The sequence below is a fragment of the Telopea speciosissima genome, chromosome 4, assembly GCF_018873765.1.
Source record: "Telopea speciosissima isolate NSW1024214 ecotype Mountain lineage chromosome 4, Tspe_v1, whole genome shotgun sequence".
NCBI lineage: Eukaryota > Viridiplantae > Streptophyta > Magnoliopsida > Proteales > Proteaceae > Telopea > Telopea speciosissima.
Window position 1 is genome coordinate 48,252,277 of NC_057919.1, and position 19,668 is coordinate 48,271,944.

At 38.0% G+C, this 19,668-nt stretch overlaps 1 protein-coding gene across 2 annotated transcripts; it reads right to left on the bottom strand.

Annotated features, from left to right (window-relative positions):
* Nucleotides 1-1,410: 1,410 nt before the first annotated feature.
* On the bottom strand, nucleotides 1,411-16,993 carry LOC122660268 (methyl-CpG-binding domain-containing protein 2-like). Of its 2 annotated transcripts, XM_043855500.1 has the most exons (5): nucleotides 16,781-16,992; nucleotides 10,526-11,135; nucleotides 4,304-4,357; nucleotides 3,964-4,136; nucleotides 1,411-1,869 (listed from the first exon to the last, which is right to left on the bottom strand). In XM_043855500.1, exons 2-5 carry the CDS (start codon nucleotides 11,113-11,115, stop codon nucleotides 1,655-1,657), a joined length of 1,032 nt encoding a protein of 343 aa, XP_043711435.1. In that variant the 5' UTR covers nucleotides 11,116-11,135; nucleotides 16,781-16,992; the 3' UTR covers nucleotides 1,411-1,654. The 2 variants fall into 2 exon arrangements, with proteins under 2 accessions (XP_043711435.1, XP_043711436.1); XM_043855501.1 differs by lacking the exon at nucleotides 4,304-4,357 and having other exon boundaries at nucleotides 16,781-16,993.
* Between the last annotated feature and the right edge of the window lie 2,675 nt (nucleotides 16,994-19,668).

A 19,668-nucleotide genomic window follows, 5' to 3' on the forward strand; every position in this document is an offset into this window, starting at 1 on the left:
TGGAATCCCGAAGTGGAATGAGACCATTAGAGAGTGTAATTCGGAGATAATGTTTATCCGTTGCTTCCCACACTCTTGATTAGGCGTGACGTGGGCGAAAGTCTCGAACCCTGTTGGTCCATGATAGACTCATAGTGCCTTACGTAAGCCGCAAGGGTTATTCTCTTCTTTCTTAGTGTTATTCTAAGATGACGAGTTACGCACCCCCGGTGCAAGACGGGATGCACGTGCTTGCGATCGACGTTCTCGAGGCCCTGACCTGGCTTGACGACCTCTATAGCTCGTTCTTATCGAGCCCGTTTCCATATCCTAACACTATTGTATCCCAATTAGAGTTTGGTATAAATTTTTTTTACTAAAACCGCTCTTTTCTTGTCACATAAAATGTATGTGATCAACAAGAATTGAAAAAGTCATCTCTTTTCCAACCTATGGAAAGAGGGATCCATCTCATACCCAAATGCGCAGCGAAACATAGATCGATTCGGATTTTTCTTTTACATCCTATGATTATCAAATAATTAATCAAACTCAATGCATAAAATAAAAAAATAAAAAAAATAAAAGAAGAGAAAGAAAGAGAGAGAAGAAGAAGGAAGGAGGAAATGAGACACTATCCGTTTTTTCTCACACGCATACTCTAGGGAGCGTGCAAGGAGAAACCTTGCAACTCGTATGAGGAACTAATCCGGATTCTAACTCTATGGCCGAGTATTTGGCAAATTGTGACGGATACATAAGACACCCACGATATGTTTTACGGAGTTGGTAGACATATTTTAGATGGTTATATCTCTACTTATTTATTTAGCATATAACCTGTGATGTATTATTTCTATTTAAAATGGTGAATTATTATTATTACGGTAATAGAATGTTACCTGATCGTGCGCAGGAAAAAAATCCTCTGCAGTGCCTTAATCTTGTGGTGTCTTGCAGTTCGGGCCTGAGAGATCAACACGTGCAAAATGTGACATCCTACTGTGCCACCAAACCTAAACAACAGCAATAAAGATTCCTTCTCGGCCCAGAACGATTAGGGGAGGCTGACTTCGGACTAAGTTTGGCCCGCCCAAGTTGCATCCCTGCAGCATAGTATAGGCTGAAGCTACCATAAGATTCAGCGTGAGACACATAGCAACCCAAAAGAAAGGGTTACCAGAAATCCATCAACTAGAGATGATGCATTTCACCCGTTTTAATGGCATTAGTTCAAAAACTGCATCTCCAAATGACCACTTATTATTGCTCGAATCCTTCTGACAGACTAAACTCAACCCACCAGGAACTAATTCCCAATCAAACTGACCCTTCACAGTATTTAGCAATTATCATCTGAGCTTTATATTTCCCTTCCAAAACTCAAGGTGCAAAGCTTGACCGTAGCAGCTCTCTTACATAACCACTACACCATGAAATCACCTTTAACAACAGCAAGAGCAAGTGGACGATCTCAAAAAGAGATATGCATTACAATAATCAGTTCTTTTACATGAATCCTTGTACATCGTATGATTAATTCAACCTATAGGACCTTGCCCAAAACTCTCCTCACCACACATAACAAAACTTTCTCCACCATTTTCTGCAAAATATAGGATCGTACAATGTATTAAGGCCCAAAAAGAGGCAAGGTATAACAAGGCGAGTCTCCTTATCCATTCCTAAAAAGGTTAGAACTTTCTGACTTGATCTGAGGCTGATTATATACTGTACTACTGTACATATCATTGGATGGTTTCTTGGCTCGCTTCTTTTCTGGTGGAGTAACAGGTTCCAAAACAGGGGCATCAAGACAGGAATTCAATAGACCTCCCCTACCAATCAGCAACTCACCATCAGCAGGACTTGCCCAGTTGAGTGGATTAACTGCAAAATACGTACAAATAATTGAGTTATCCTTTAAGTTCTATATTCTATATTGCACATATTAATTCAATCGCTGCAGTAAACTGTGTTGATTCTAACATTCCCTTCAGGTATCTCTTCTTCATATCTGAAGGATGTGTGCCTACCTCAGGCATTTCTCATACCAAAAGGCAGATCAGAAAGGATAACCAACCATCAGACCTATCACATTTTTTTGGATAATGACAGTTAAATGACAAGTCCAATCCAAAAAATGCACATGCAGTAGACATGGATAATGGTGATGGTAGACTGATCTCAAGGTCAATGCAAATATGCAATAGCATCCCAGAAATCGGGTGACAATTCTGGACCCGGATTAAACCTGGTTCCCTTATTGCAACTTAAGTCTACATAAATTTCACAGCAAAACTCACACACTAACCTAACATCAAAATTGTTTGCCTATCCTAAAAAGATGGTGAAGCAACTTGGTCTCCTAATCCACATATCCTAAAACCTCTACCACTGAACAAGGAAATAACAATTCAAGTTGCCTTTTGTTTTTTCCTCTTTCGTATCACACTACGGCATTGAAAGAAGTATAGCAAAAGCAATCACATATCTACTTGGAAGTTGATGCAGTTAAATTCTTTCCTAAAAGAACGAACTTCAAAAGTAAAAGTCAGAAATACAAGAAAAATAAGAAAAAGGAAAGAGATAGGAGGTGCCTTTCTACTTTAACATACCTAGGACGATCAAAGACTTCTAAACACACATTTGCACACACACACATCTACTTGGAAGTTGAAGCGGTTAAATTCTTTTCTAAAAGAACGAACTTCAAAGTAAAAAGTCAGAAGTACCAAGAAAAATAAGAAAAAGGAAAGAGATAGGAGGTGCCTTTGTACTTTAACCTACCTAGGACAATCAAAGACTTGTAAACACACACACACAATTTTATGGCATTTTAATGGCATTCCAACACCAGTAAATACTGAGATCAATGATATATGAGGCCCATGTTTTGATTTGGACTTCAAGAAGGAACCTAACATTCATCCACCTTCAATTTCCTTGTCAACAGATTGTCATATTAATAAATAAACCAAGACCCCAAATAAATAACTACTAAAAAAAAATTGAAGAAAAATTTACAATACTAACTCCACAGCTAGAAATGCAATCATCCCTATGTGTTAACATGTGAAAGAACCCCAAATAAATAACTACTAAAAAAAAATCGAAGAAAAATTTACAATACTAACTCCACAGCTAGTAATGCAATCATCCCTATGCGTTAACATGTGAAAGAACCCCACAGCTACTATACCAGTAAAAGTTTTGCTACCTTGCTTCTAGGTCACATCAGGTTATCAAGACCTTTGTCAGACAAGAATTCAACTGATGAATATCTGGATCTTTCTTTTGTCCATTGTGAGGAATCTCATGTTTCGGTGGATGCTCTTCTTTTATAGAGAGGAACCGGGGTCTATTTCATAGAAAGGATTCTCAGGTTTGGGAGAATGCTTCTCTTTTGTACAGGATTGGAGGTTAGCCTGATCCCACCTCTCCAACATTGTACAAATCCTTGTCTTATATCAACAAATTTTCAAAGACATGACCACATCAACCGTTCAGGGTATTTAATCATCATTTACTAAAAGAAAGAAACCATCACCATCATCCCATGCAGTCAATGCTTGTCCATTTAATATGTTAAACTTTGCTGATCTAAAACTTTAAGATAACAATGTCAAGAGTAAGTTACGTATAAGAACAGATCTAAAGATAAATTAAAGGAATAAAGGAGAAATAAGCAATGCAATTAACAATTAAATAGGTTGAAGCCTTACTACTTTTGACTCTATTTGGCCTAACAAATGCTGAACTTGGCTGGCAAAGCCAACTACCCAATTATAGCTTGGACTCAAAAATCAACTCTCAATCAGATGAATTCCCATCCTAAACTTAATTTAAGTAACTCACAAAATATTTCTTAAGCCAAGCTAGAAGAGAATTCATTTTAGTCAACACCATCTTCAGTGTACTCTGACAATTGCGATCATTTCTTCTTTAATATGTGAAGATGGATACAGAATTTTCTTTACATACCTTCCCTGGGTTCAAGGGGGCTAGATATCCCTTGTCCAGGGCTATCATATGAAGATGGCACACGTGCTGGGCGCTTTCTAACATAGTTCTCCTGAAGAGGTTTTGGTATTTGAAATGAAAATCGTGCCATAGTGACCCCTTCAGTGGCATACTCTGGATGGTCAAGCAGATACCTGTACAACAGGAAACTTTAAGAAGCAGAAGGAGATATGGAGTGTGTCATACACTCTTTTAACCGCATTAGTTTGGACAGTAAATTATAGTTTCACACTTCGATTCATTGAACGACTATATGAGGTGGGTTGAATTTTCAGTGATGAAGTGCAAGGAGCAGACATACTTCTGGACCTCTACCGTGGAGCGCAGTCTCTTGCCTGATGGAGCAACATAATAACTGGAAATACCAAAAATCCCAAGATCAAGATGACTTCAAATAATGAAAATGTATTGAAAGCTAACATCTCAAAGTATCATTTATAACAGAAGTATCACTCTCAGATGTCAAGTTTTATACCTAAAACAAAAATTTGGATCAAGCAAGATATTCATACAATATGAAAAGATAACATCCCATACCACAAAATAAAATAATAAAGCTTGCTAACAATCAGAATGCCCAGACAAGGTCTGTAAGCACAGATGTTATTCGCAGGACAATCTATTTACTGAAAGCATCTCAAGAATGAGGACATATACTTAAAAGCAGTATTTACGGTAACTACAAATGTCTTTTTATTTTATTTTGTTTTTTATTTTTTGGACCACTCCTCCAGCTGCTCTACATAGAAACTCTAAGATCTTCTGCACTACAACAACAACAACAAACTCAGCCTTATCCCAGCTTAATGGGGTCGGCTACATGGATCCAACCAAAGCAAAGTAGGGAAAACAGAGTTCTAACCAAAAAGGGAAATGGGGGAAGAGGGATGGGGAAAAAGATGGGATATGAAAAAGAACAAGACAAATGAAAGGTGTGCAATAATGAAAAAAGAAAGATGAAAGATGGTAAGAGGAAAGAGTCGACACAACCCAGCACGTCAGGAGATTCTCAGCTAAATGAGGTCTGCAACACGGATCCTTGCCCTCCAATAGGCTCTGTTTGAGGTCATACTTGGTACAAGACCTAGACTATGCGTGTCCTTCCTCACCACTTCTATTATAGTCATTTTAGGTCTGCCCCTAGCTCTTGTAGCTCCTTCAATCGGAATCATATCAATCCTCCTTAATGGGGCGTTCCTAGGCCTCCATTGAATATGACTATAGCACCTTAAACAACTCTCTCAGAGCTTGTCATTGATCGGTGCAACTCTCAAGTCCGATCTCATATGTTCATTCCGTACTTTATCCTTCCTTGTTTTTCCACACATCCATCTTAACATCCTCAACCCTACTACACAAAGCTTATCAATATGACACTTCTTAACTGCTCAACATTCTACCCCATACATCATGGCCAGTCAAACAACAGTCCTATAGAACTTTTCTTTAAGCTTTAAAGGAATTCTTCAGTCACACAGCACTACGGACGCGCCTCTCCACTTCATCCATCCCACTTTAATTCTCTGTGAAACATCATCCTTTATGTCACCTTCTTTATTTATGATTGACCCAAATATCTAAAATAGTCATTTTGCGGTATCTCTCTTTCCTCAATTTGCACCATTACAGTATCCCTCATTGTGTGACTAAAATTACCCATCATATACTCCGTCTTCGTTCTACTAATCTTAAAGCCTCTTGTTTCCAAGGTTGACCTCCAAGGCTCTAACTAAGAATTAATCCCTTCTTTTGTCTCTTCTAGACTGTCCCAATAGTTATACATATACAAAACAAATGATGCTGCTACATAATAAAGTTTGGATCCTCCTCAATGTAGCCCCCTCAAGCATGCGTAAATTGTATACCGAAGAAGATGGTGATCATCATAATAGAGGGGCATAGTAGTTGTATAATCATAGCAATTTGGTAGAAAAAAAAACCAAGTCCAACCAGGTGGGAAAAAAGAGAGAGAACCTCTGCTGCAAATGGTTTTAATTTTCTTTGGTCAACAACAAATCAAACTTATTATCAGGAAAAGAGTCCATAGAGAAAATTCTTCTAACTGAAGGACATGGACAAGGAGTACACAAATATTTTCAACCACCAAAGAAAAAATCCCATAGAAAGCCTTTCTCTCATGAATCTAATGATATTTTCGAAGAATTAACAAGATTCATAGCTCCACACTCAATTCCAATAAGCAAACTCAAGTCTACTGTAGGGCAGCAGCGGTACTTTCACATGCCGAGATCAAGGGTACCTAAGAATTAATGCCCCCTCCCCCCAATCCAGAAAGGAATACAACCTGAGGGTTAACAAGGCAAATACTCATTAGTACCCACAAAGCAATGACATTATGAAACAGCCTCTCAGCGAAAGCAGGGATAGGGCTGCGTACATTATGACCCTCCCCAGACCCCGCAGTGGCGGGAGCTGGGTATGCGGTGTATGCCCTTTATACTTTCTAAAAGAATGACAAGATCACAACCATTGAACCACAAAGGTACCACCCGCTAAAAAACTGGTTTAGAACTTCACTTCAACAAATTGACAAAACTTAAACCAAACACAGCAAGAAAGAAAAGGGCTGGGGGATAAGATCCAATCTGGGCAATCTCTCAGCTCCCCGTAATTTGCATTCACAGTAAAATCAACCAATGAATTCTGACTTGATTCATTTTGTACAAAAGCTCATATGAGGCATTACAATATCTTGATGTCTACATCTTTCTAATATAACATATATCCCTATCCACAGTTCTGCAACCTTCACATTCACTACAAGAACACAATGACTTCGGACCTAATTCATCTTTGAACAATGAGGTGCATGATGCCATCTACGGTCACAAAACCCTTGATCTGGGATCACTATGGGCCCACAAGAATAATAAATAACTCAATAATCATTGAGTGACAATTACATAATTATATGGAAGTTCAAAACCAACAAAAGAAGAGACAAAATTATGAACTTAAGTGGAAGCAAATATGTAAGTGGGGTATTTCTGGAAACTAATAATAAGAAAGGTAATGAATGAAATAAACTAAGGACTGAAAGGGCTTAGTTTCAAATATAGTATAGTGAAGGAGAGGTTGTCTTCAACCTCTCGATAGCAGACCACTGACAGAAAAGTCGTACTTAGAAGAAGAGATCTCCCTTAAGAGATCCAATCGAGCTGGGCCTTTGGGGACTGAATCGCAACTATGGGTCCTCTAAAAATCAGGTAATAACCCAACCATTAGTTCAAATCATAGTTCGAGAACTCGCGAGATCTCGCCGAGTTTCTCGGTATTTTGAAAATCCGAGACAAGATGGGGGTCGAGTCACAAAAGTACAATATCTCGCCGAGATCTCGGATCTCGGTCGAGATCTAGGTCCTTTATATGAGTGTCAGATCTAGAGATCTTGCTGGAAATTCTTGGTATACAGACACCTATCTATGCCAGGAACCAAGACAAACAAGACAGACACTTATTTATGCCTAATATCATTCAAGTAAATGTTTTTGTATTTCATTTACTTAAGATATTATTCATAAATAAGCAAATACCCCTCTATTTGAATCCAACAAAAATAGTTAAAAAATCAAATTCCAAAAGGAAAAAAAATCAACCCCCCAGTTCAAGAACAAAAACTGGATTTTCGGCGGTTGGTGCAATTTTCAACTTTCTAATGCTGAGGTTTTTCTCAAATCTAAAAATTCCATAAATCTTATTATGGTAAAACATTGCTAAAAACCAAAAGTGCGGTAAAATATTCATTTGTTTTAATGTCCAAAAAACTATTTTCATTCAAAGCGATTTTGACAGCATTCGTGCACACCGAATTAAGTTTGACCAGTACATAACTCTTTCAATATAAATCAGATTTTAGCAATCTTGGACTTGTTGGAAAGTTTTGTTTTGAAATACAAATACAAAAGAATTTACTTAAATGATATTAGACATAAATAAGCTTGTTTGTCCAGTGTCCTTCCTGGTTTCTAGCATAAGTGTCTGTCCTGCTTTCCCACTAACTGAAACTCCTATTTGGACTTTGTTTTTGCAAAATCTGATAGTGCCATTGTGTTTAAATGGCCTAAAATAGGCTTAATACCAACTTTCAGACCCAGAAGAGGTCTAAAACCCACCGAGATGGGCTTCCGAGTCGGAAAAAAAAGAAATTTACAAAAACTCGCCGACTGGACTCGGTTTTGGGTTGGGCCGAGATGGCTCCGAGACCCGAGTTTTCGAACCTTGGTTCAAATAGCAGGATATAATCCCTGTAAGTTTCGCTGGCGGTAAGCTAAAGTTCAAGTCTGATCGCGGTTTTGGCCCTCACAGCTGAAAGGGTATTAGGAACTGAAAATCTAGGATTTGGGTCACTTATAAGTGGGCAATCAACGCATAGAAATATAGAATATTAGGTCAAAAGAAGCTGTCACGATGATATCGATCCAACTCAAAGCAGCTGCAGGTACCGCCCAGAGCAGGACAGGAAAATACTAACGGGAAAAAATAGTGAGAAGAAGGAACAAGGGAAGAACAACAATGGTGGTAAGAAACAAGAGGGACTTAACTGTGAAAAAAAAAAAAAGACTTTGATTCAAGCCAGGGAAAGAGAGAGAAAGAGGAAACAGCACGCACCATACTCACAACGGAGAGAAAACTTTAACTCAATATTTCAATAATCTCTGTCCATCGAATCCAATTTACAACCATGGTGCAGCAAGGACTCTCGGTTGGGCTAAGCCAGGGTTGTATCTTCCCCAAATTCTGGGTTTATTCAATCGCATATCAAGTTACCTATGCCAGCACATTCTGCCACATTGACCAGCTTAATCGGAGGAAGATATTTTTCAGAATAACTTCTATATTTCCCAAATTTCATTGTTGGTTAAGGAGGAGGTGATGATCAGGTTGTGTGGGGCCCACGGCCAGCTAGCTTGGTGATAAAGATTGAAGATTAATTGGCCATGGGGGAGGAGGATTTGACAGCCTTATTAGTCCTAAAGTTTAGAAGGTTTTTGTTAAAAAAATTATTTATCCACCCGTGTCCCCCTTTGGATAGTCCGCCGTGTTAGAGCTCCTGTATGATATACATATTATTTCCTCCCTTTCCTACAAGGTCGGCCTTTTAGAGGAAGCGGTTTCTACATGGTATCAGAGCAGGCAGGGGTCACGGTATCTAGTCCCCCTGGGAGCGGGCAGGTGTTAAAAAAATTATTTATCCACCCGTGTCCCCCTTTGGATAGTCCGCCGTGTTAGAGCTCCTGTATGATATACATATTGTTTCCTCCCTTTCCTACAAGGTCGGCCTTTTAGAGGAAGCGGTTTCTACAGTTTTTTATATCTTGTGTAGGGGCTTATTAGCTCGAGATTAGTTTCTTTTTATAGGTTATTAGTAGTTTCCTTTTTCTAGGATTCTTTATTTGTTAACTAATTAGATTAAGATTGGGTTGCTTTGTAATTTTTTTTTACTAAGGAAAACATCTAAAATTCTGTAGTCGATTTTAAATTTATAAATACAAGGATGTGGCTGGATTCTATAGCCAACAAATTGAAGGAAAAAAAAAAGATTTTGGTTTTGAAAGTTGAAACCATATTATGCTGTGACATGCAGTGGGAAGCGTGAGATACCTATACCTGTGAGGGGTGAGAGGCATAAGGGAGAGAATGAGAGAAAAAGGGTGTACCCAGTGCACAAGGCTCCCGCCACTGCAGGGTCTAGGGAGGATCACTAATGTATGCACCCTAACCCCTACTTTCACCGAGAGTGAGACTCAATCCTATTTATTCACCTTCTACCTTCTATATTCTTTTTCTTTTGTCTATTGAATCCTGTACTTGCGTTCTATTCAGGAAATTACTGATCTATCAAAGCCCAACCAAAGGGAATCATCCTGCCAGAATTTCATCAGATTAGTGAAGGCTTAATCTGCTAGAACTGCTAATCAATATACACTCAAAACAGAGCTTGCGATTTGTCTTGAATAAGTTTTCTTGCTGAGATCCTGCCTGAAGTTAGGGCTTGTGACTTACCTAACACTAAACCATTAAATGTATAAATAGATTCTCCTAAAATTGAAATCGATTCCTACCAGGAAACTTGAAAGCTGATAACTAACTCAAACAAGAAAACTGAATAAAGACTCTCCTGCGTATCTTAAAAAAAAAACCCAAATTATAAGAGTAACCCCAAATAACTAAATAAATCCCTACCAAACCTTATTGGACCAAAAATCCAGTTTGGGTCCAGTTCGCCTTGGTCTGAGTCTCCAGATCAGGTCATGCCCAAACCTTATTGGACCAAAAATCTGGTTTGGGTCCGGTTCACCTTGGTCTGGGTCTCCAGATCAGGTCATCCCGGTCCAGCCATGATAATGCTACTGCATCATGTTACAATGAATTCATGCTAACATTTTCTAAACTAACATCTAAAGTGGGTTACAAAATTATCTTTACAGATACCACTCCCATAGGAGGAAAAGGAGCTTTTTCATTAAAAAAAAAAAAAGATGAAAGTAAGACGGATACGTACATGTCTGCAAACCTGGTGCTCCCTTCGCCTCTGATCCTAAGAAGTCGTTGCCACCCAGGAGGGGGTTGTGCAATATTAGGCTTATCAATAGCCCAGAGCCTGCTATTATCTTGCGAAAGATCAGCCGGATCATCACAAGATATGTCAGGCCGCCACTCACGAGCTGTTTCACATGCAAAAGGTTGCTGCAAGATATTTTCACGGATTTCTTCATACTTTTCTTTTGTTGGGATAAGCCTCCATTTAAAACAAATAGCACACTGGACGGTGAATGCCCCTACAGAGGGCAAAACTCTCGAAGGGGGGTGTGGTGTTGAGTCACTAGGGAAAGGTGGAGGCTGATATCCAATGGGTTCAGGAAACGGTTCAGTCTGATCGGTATCACTCGTTGGATTATAAACCACCAGCTGATTTGAGGCATTTTCACTGGATTGGTCACCTTCATCATCTATGATTTGTACCTCATCATCCACCTCAAGAACATCTACAGATTTCTGAAAAGTGTCATCCAGATGACTCTGAGAACTAGTATCTGTGAAGTCAGTTTCTTCCTTCACCTTAGGGACAGCATCATCAGAATGTGACTGCATCGGAATTGATCTACAGTAACCTATAAGCATAAATGAGCAAAGGTCAGCCAGTTAAGAAAATTGCTAGTGAAAAATATAATCTTGTAAGAAGAAAGTTAACCATAGTTCAAAAACTCGCCGAAACTCCGGAAATTTCAGTGATTTCGATGAGGCCGAGAAAAAATAACAGGTGAATTAAGGAATCAGTAATATTTCAGTCAAAATTTCGGTGTTTTGCCGAAATTTTGATCACTTCGGTCAAAATTTTGGTCATGCCTACATTGTAGAGAAAAATGCACTGTTTCAGCTAAAATTTTCGGACATTTCGGCCGTTTGTGTCCCAAAATGGCTAATGGAAACCCACGGCAAAATTATGGTCATTTCAGTCTGGCTGAAACGAGACTGAAACCCGAGTTTTCGAACTATGTTAATAACTTGACCACTTAAATAGCAAAGGCACAGAGAAAGCACACATAAGCAACAAACTCAATGTAATCACAGAAGCAACGGCATAAGAACTTGAATAAACATGGGAAAAAGATGCTTCAGGCAGGCCATGATCTCTCCTCTCCCTCTCCCCCTCCCCCCAAAAAACAATGTGTATACATGTGTGCGGACCGGAATGTGAAATAGCATTATAGAAGTGAAACTAAATTACAACTTGAATAATTCTAAAGGGTGAAGGCACTGGAAATAGATACTTCAGAGCAGTGAACATTTATCCTGCCTCTACCAAGAATATTTCAAGGTTGTTTCAAAATGCCAATTGTCATTCTGTTTGTGAGTGTGAATGCATGTATATTGTATGCGCATGCATAACTGCGTGTGAACTTATAGCCTTATAAAACTGAAGTATTTTGAACAAAATGTTTCAGGGCATTGATCATTTATCATGCCCCTCTCAAAAAAAATTCAGGGTTGTTTTGGAATGCCAATTGTTACTTTCTCTCGAAACAAATTTTTCACAATAAAAAAATTCAAATAAAAATAAATGTTTTAAGAATTTACCATTTTTCCCTTCACCACAATACAGCCAAAAATAGACAAATTAAACCCATCCATACACCCTGCTATCGACTTGAAGATCCAATTTCAAAATTTGTCCACCAATTCCATTACTTAACTGTTAAAGTTATTCCCGTTGTTGTTGTTGTTGTTCCCTTCACAGCCTGCTTCACTTCTTTTATAGTTATTGGCATTGTTGTTGCCCAGAATCGCAGCCCATGAAGGTTCACTTGACTATTACAGTCTTAAATATCTGCCACGTGGCAGTTTGGTGTTTAAATGTTTCATGACCAACTCATGCAGTTGTATGGAGGCGTATGCACAAGCTTGGGAGCCCCATTAGGTACTGGTGATAGTCCAATGGGCTGAAATTGACCTTTGGATATATATATATATATATATATATTGGGTTTCATTGTAATGGGCTTATAATCCCATAAAGTGCTATAAATTCCAATGAGTATCACAGGTTTGGTTTCTCACACCATCTGGTAAGTTCTCTGTTAAATCTGCTTGGGAGGGAGTTCGGTTGAAGGTCCTATGGTTCCTTCATATCCTACATATGGAGTAAATTCTTATATCCCAGATTTTGTGTTTGGGTGGAGATTGATTAATAACTGTTTACCATCTGATGATAATGTTATTAAGAAAAGAATCCCAATGGTTTCAAGATGCAATCTATGTCTCCATGATTCGGAAAATGTTAATCATATTTTTCTGGAAATCATATTTTTCTGGACTGCCAATTTCCTAGATCGGAGTGGAATGAAGTGTTAAAGATCTTTGATTTATGTTGGTCTGGATTTCCCTCCATTCAGTTGCTTTTTTCATGGTGGGAAAGGAAGGCATTGAATGCTCCTTTGAAGGAGGTGTGGCTAGCTGCTGTGATCATTATCCCTTTTCAGATATGGTCAGAAAGAAATATGAGAAGGTTTGATGATCATCATAGGAACTTTAAAGTTGTGGTTAAAGCATTTTTCCAGAACTTGCAAGCGATATGTATAAATCACCCCTGCCATATTAAATCAGTCAAGGATCTCATCATTTCTAAAGTCTACAGGTTAATACTGTTGCTCAACATGGTCAAGAAGTCATTGAAATATTTTGGGAAAACCTCTGCATGGCTCGTTCAAAGTAAATATAGATGGAAGTGCTATTGGAAAACCAAGGTCATGCAGGGTGCGGTAGCATTTTCAGATCATCTTCTGGTTCTCACATATTGAGATTCTCATCCTATGTGGGAATTACCCCTAATTTTGTGGCAGAATTTAGTGCCTTTTTTGAAGCAATCAAATTGCCAGGGAGCACCGTTTTGAAAGGATCTGGATCGAATGTGACTCAAGTTCAGTTGTGTTCTGCATATCTGAGATGGCCATTCCTTGGTGTTTTCAACAAAGATGGAATTTTATTGATTCATACTTGAATGCTATATCTTGGAGAATCTCTCATTGTTACAAAGAAATAAATGTGATGGCAGATTCCTAAGCAAAGAAAGCTTTGGTGTGTCGTAGGTCTGATCTCTGGGAAACTCCTCCTAGTTATATTGTTGAGAACATTTTGTGGGATGGTCAGGAAAGACCCCTGTATAGATTTGACCAATTTGAGCTCAGGTTACTTCCTCTGCTGATATATATATATATATATATATATATATATATATATATATATATATATATATATATATATTGCTGACCTTTAGCCAAAAAATATAAGCACATAAAGTGGAGATAAAGATAGTATGCCGGGATCAGTAGTTAAGTGTTTGAGTTAGATTAGAATGCTTAATAGTTAGATAGATAGAGTTCTTTTTTGAATTTTACTTGAAGAGTGTGAGTATGATTAAGAGTCCTTTTATGAGTCAATTTAGGATTTTTGGTCTTTATACATGTAATACAAGTCCCATTAATTAGAGATGATTTGAGTAAAGAATGAATTTCTTCTTTAAGAGTTTTGGTGTAGTTGAGCAGTGCATACGGGATTGGAATCCCAAACCTAATTTCTTCTATTCTCTTATGTTCTCTTCTTCTTCCTCCCTAGACGATCAATCATTCAATCTCATCTCTCTTCCCTCCCTTCCATCGACCTAATTTTTTCCCTTAATAAACTGTTGCTTCTTTTATCTCAGGTTTTATTACAGTTTGATCATTGGGTATATGCTTGCATCTGTAATCCGTAATCTGGATTTTCAGATTGCATTATTTGGTATTAGAGCTGAACCTGACCATGGATACTTACATTTTCAAGACTAACCATAGCATCATTGGATACCCATTGATCCTGGAGAGGACCCTCATCAACTGGTTTCATAGTGGTTCTAGTGAGATGTCCAATAAGACCACGACCAGCAATGGTCAAATATGTAGATCTAGACCACATCAGGTAATTAGTACCATTCAGCTTAATGGCAGCAACAAGAGGAAGATAGTCATTCCTTGTCTGTCCTTCAACTCCGGAGCATAGTTGTCACAGCGTCTAGACGACCCTAGGCGTTGGAGAGGGTCCAAAATCAGAGTGACACCAATTAGGCGACCAAGGCGCATGGATGCCTAGGCGCCACCTTAACAACTATGGGTGGCAGTAGTAAGATCAGACATTATCACTCAATCTTATCACCAAAAATCCAATAGCAGATTGGTGCAGGTAGACCACACCAAAATTCAGATCGATATAGTGGAAAAATCAATTCTCAAAAAGGTGTAAAATTAAGATCTCCAAAAATCTTCAATGAAGCAGCTTGAAAGTGAGGTCGAATGTTACTTTAGGAAGCGCAGAACCGCCCTCAAAAAACTAGCTTCTTCTGACAAGTGAAACCCTAGAATCGATGTGTCAGGGTTTTGCAAAATTGTCAAAACCCTGACAATTGAGATCAATCTAGAAAAAGGAATGTTGTTGGTAATGAAAAAATTGATAGATGTTGTTCACAGTGCTTGCTATGGATCTCCAACAAGAGAAGACTCGATCTCCAAAAAATAGGAAGACTCCAAATATCGCAAAAGGGAACCCAGTAGGTATTGATCCAAAAATATTTCTAAATCATGGAGGTAGGTGGAGGGCAGCAACTAGATCAATTTGATCACCTCATTAGTGCTGCCATTTAAGAAGTGTGAGACCAAGGGAAGGAAGGAAAGAAGAGAACAAGAAAGGTGGAAGAAGAGAGAGACGATGGAAGAGGGTGGTTGCTCTATAACCTAGATCATATGTTGGCTCTGATGCCATGTTAATAGAACAATGAGAGTGTAATACTTGAATGATCTTGTGATCACCCCAAGCCTCCTATTTATAATAAAGGAACAAAGAATACTGGAAAATAATGCCCTGCTGTAGCCTACAAAGGGAATCGGCTACTCATAAAAATAAAACTCCAAATGACCAGAATACCCCCATAGTATTCTGGAGTACATAATTTAACAGTTCAGAATATTAACATAAAGATATTCAAAGTTGCGATGACAAATGCCTTCCACCAGAAAAGGGAAAGCCGGTAGATATGAGTTTGAAAAGTCTCCTATAAATATTCAATTACCACCATCTAAAGGAGTATGATTGTAAGGTTGGTTTGGAAGCATGCATTATGGGATTGGAAAAACAAAGACAATGGCATCAAACAGATGAATAATCAGGATCATAGCTTTCTTTGTAGTCACGATAAATGAAAATTTCAGAACCAATTAGCAATATGTGGAGAAACACTACACAAATCATGATTTGCAAATGTAACATGTCTAAACTACCAAAAAAAAAAAAGCAAAGCAGGAAAGAAGGCAAGGTATGGTATCCTAGCTTATAAAATTAGAGCAACTGCATAAAACGTAAATTGCATACCAGTTTCACGCACACAGCCATCTGATTAGCGTCATACAAGCAAGAGCAACCATTTGTGACATCTTCTATGACAACACTACAAGTGTCGTCCAGAATTCAACTAAAACTAACCTACTTCAGAAAATAACCAACTTTTCTTCACTTGAACTGTAAAATACTAAGTTGCTAAAAAATGTTCAAGGGGTATTTTGTATGCATTGTTCGTTCCAATTCGAACACTGAAAAAGCAATAATCTACCAAAAAAAAATCAATTAAAGAATTGGTGATAGGGGTGAGGAGGAACAGGGAAGAGATAGAACACATATGTGACAACTGAAGATCTGGACAGAAATCAAACTGTTTGAAACTCTGTCTGACTAAACAATAAACCAGAAAATTAACTTTAAAAAAACGACTAAATTTCAAGAATGTGGCATTTGTTTGCTATAGTAAACGAAAATCGTAGAAAATACAAATAACAGATCCAATCTCGCTGAGAATATCTAACATAACAAGATCTAGAAGGTCAAAAATGATTAATATAAAACGAAAAATCTTGAAAACCAGCACGTAGAACAAATCCAACCCATTAACAGTAAAAATAAAATAAGTTACCAAACAAGCGCAGAAACCAAACAACTACGCCATTTCCAGGCTTGATACTATGTAACGAACCAAAATAACACTAACGGAGGGTATGCAGTGCCCATCAAAACCAAACAACCAAATAATTTGTCAGAATCCTTTAAAAAACTCCATATTACACGCAGAGAAACCGCCCTAAACACCAAATACCTAAAAAGCATAACCAAAATCCAGCAGATGAACGATAATAATATTCAAAATGATTTCTAGATCCAAATAGGAACAGAAAAGTACCTAAGAGAAGAACTCGTTGAGCTGCGGAAGAATACAGAGACGATAATCAGGCAGAAACTTCGTTTTAGACGATCCGAGACACAGAAGAAGATGATCTAAATCGATAACCCGTGGTTTCAGTAATCGAGAATGCGGATATCCGTACAGGTTCAGAAACCGAGTTCTTTTATATTTATGTTGCAGGTGCGCAGTGCGCTTCGTTCTTCTCGCTGCGACGAGAGAACGAATGACAGAGTTAAACGACCAATACTAAAACTAAATAGATTTGAAGCTTTATATTTTCTCCGAATTATGATATTACTGAAATGCCTCTGCAATTTATATGTAATAACTGAAGTGTGCACGCGTAGCCCTGCTCAGCTCATAACGCCAAATTATTTTTTATTTTCTTTTTAAAATAAAAACGCTAACTAATATAACTGAAAAACTGAACAACCTTTTGGCCTTTACTTAAATGCAGGTAACAGTTGGGACTTTAAAGGAAACTCACATACACTGTAGTTTACTGCAGTTTTTGTATGAGACCGAATATATCGTAACATCTCTTACCAAAAAAAGAATACTTTTCATAATATCATAAGATGAGATGGGAAAGAAAGAGATAAATTTTGTAAAATTTAGTGAAGCAAACTAAAAGATAAGGAAAATGGTTTAAATATGCCGGGTTAAACATTGCAGATTGACTAATGAGATGATGTGGTTATTATTATTGGAAGAAGTTTTTTTTTTTTTTTTTTGGTAAGTATTATTATTGGAAAAAGTTATGGTTTTTGATAAATCACTTGTCAAATTTTAAAGGGTGCATCTTGTTGTCATCGAATAGGTGAGCTAAGAAGTTATAATTTGACTTTTTTGCCCCTTATCTTGTTCCTAAAATTTATTTAATATATGAGTAATCTTGTCATTTCATATGAACAATTATAATTTTTGAAAATAACATAATGATAAATCACTTTCAACTTATTTTGAAAGCCCTTTTTTATCCATTATTAAAATAACTTTTAATAATCAAGCAGAGGGCAATAAAAGTAAGGTTACAATAAAATTTTCCCAATTTTAAAATATAATTAAATCAAATGCTCTTGTGTATATTGGCATGCATCCCCATTGATATACACAAAACCAGATCTAAAATAATATGACGACACGTAAAAAGCCAAGCCGAAGATACGGTTCACAAAATATGTGTGAGGAGCTTTACACGTGACCTACAGAAAGCACAATCATCAACAATGCCAACTCAGCCATTGATAAATTCAGTTAACGGTTCCCGCTCTAATCTCCAGTAGACTTAAGGAATACGCAACTTTGAGGACAAGAAGAACATTGGGGACGAAATCATATAAATAAGGAAACCACCCTTTGAGCAAGGTAACTCCTGAGAACTCAACTTAATTCTTTAGGCACTATTCGATTGGATTTGATCTTCTAGCTCTTATGTTAGTTTTTCGTCTCCAGCCTTGTTAACTGTTGTTTTACTCTAAGATATGACTTAGGCATCGGAGAGTCCCTCCCGGAGCCAGCTCCGGGCCACTCATCCGCTCTGTCTTCTAGTTCTCTTGTGTGCAGGCCCAAACTAGACCGCTTGGGGAAGATTATTACACCCGTGCCCAAGCCGTTCTAATTTGAACTATTCATAATAGGTGCTGCTCCGCCGACTATCAACACTAGTGACTTGTGGGTTGTGGCAGTCAATAAGTTAGGTAGATTTGTTGACTACCCTCACATGCACATGCTCATGGAGTGAAGAGAACAAAAGAAGATATATGTGTGGACTTCTGGATGATAGGTAATAAGTTACTGAATCATGTTGCTTTAACTTATTAATGTTATTACCCAAAAAAAAACTTATTAATGCATGGTAGTATATTATCATTTTACTTTGCACAAAGTCCCACTAAAACACCCTTGAAAGTAGGCAAAAACATAGGAGAAAATCCAATTTGAACAGATCATATATGACCAACCGGTCGATCCACCTTAGATCCATCGATTGATCAATGATTGACCGGAGGCCTTCATTCGGTGGGTCTGAGATCCCCCGAATGGGTTATTGTCTATGGGACCTTGTGTTTCGTAATTAGGCCCCTCTACGCGAACCTCATCACATCATGGGAACTATCCACAACTTCATACACCTTATGAGGTCAAGGTGATGGGCCCGCATAGTCTGACAGGATAACAAATGTGATTTGGGTAAAAATGCATTTTTGAGCAAACGAACCCTAGTCACTTGTTCCTATAAATAGGAACAAGCTTCTAAGGCTCCTAACTTACAAATCAAAAACCAAGAAAGGGAGAGGAAGGATGGAAAGAAGAAGAAAAAGGAGAAGGGGAGAGGAGCTCAGATCCGCACTAGTTGTTATCCACGCTCAGTCCCAGGTAGGAACACATGTTCCCCATCTTCCCCTCTCCATTTTTGTGGTTGTGTGACCTAGGTTTAGGAATTTTTGGCTAGGTTTCCGTTGAAACCTAGTCCTAAGCCTTGTGACCAACTGGTGTGTTATTGTCACGCCCCTATTCCAACAATGAATATAATAATAACAAAGGGGGTGATTGTGATGACACACATCATCCCACTAAGCTACCAGGATCACAGATACAGTGTCCCAATCCACAGTCCTAAACTAACATCAATATCACATTAATATTAAAGTGCAGAAAAGAGGTAAATATTACATTTCTCGATATTAAAATGTAAGCAAAAACGTTTATTAGAATAGTTACATTATGTTCAATCACTATGTGATACAATAAGGTTAACACAATGTTTCGGATTGACCATAACGAAACTACACAAAATATAATTATAACAGTGAATGTTTATACAAGGCACGAGACCCAAAAAGAATCAAAAGGGAACAAGTCCCAAGTAATCAGTGTTGTCA

What these genes read in the sequence shown, in the direction of transcription:
- LOC122660268 (XM_043855500.1), bottom strand. Translation starts at nt 11,115, where the DNA reads ATGCAGTCACATTCTGATGATGCTGTCCCTAAGGTGAAGGAAGAAACT. An exon ending in AGCACCAGGTTTGCAGACAT is followed by an intron (nt 4,358 to 10,525) that starts GTACGTATCCGT and finishes TGGTATTTCCAG; the next exon opens with TTATTATGTTGCTCCATCAG. An exon ending in CCCCCTTGAACCCAGGGAAG is followed by an intron (nt 1,870 to 3,963) that starts GTATGTAAAGAA and finishes CGTATTTTGCAG; the next exon opens with TTAATCCACTCAACTGGGCA.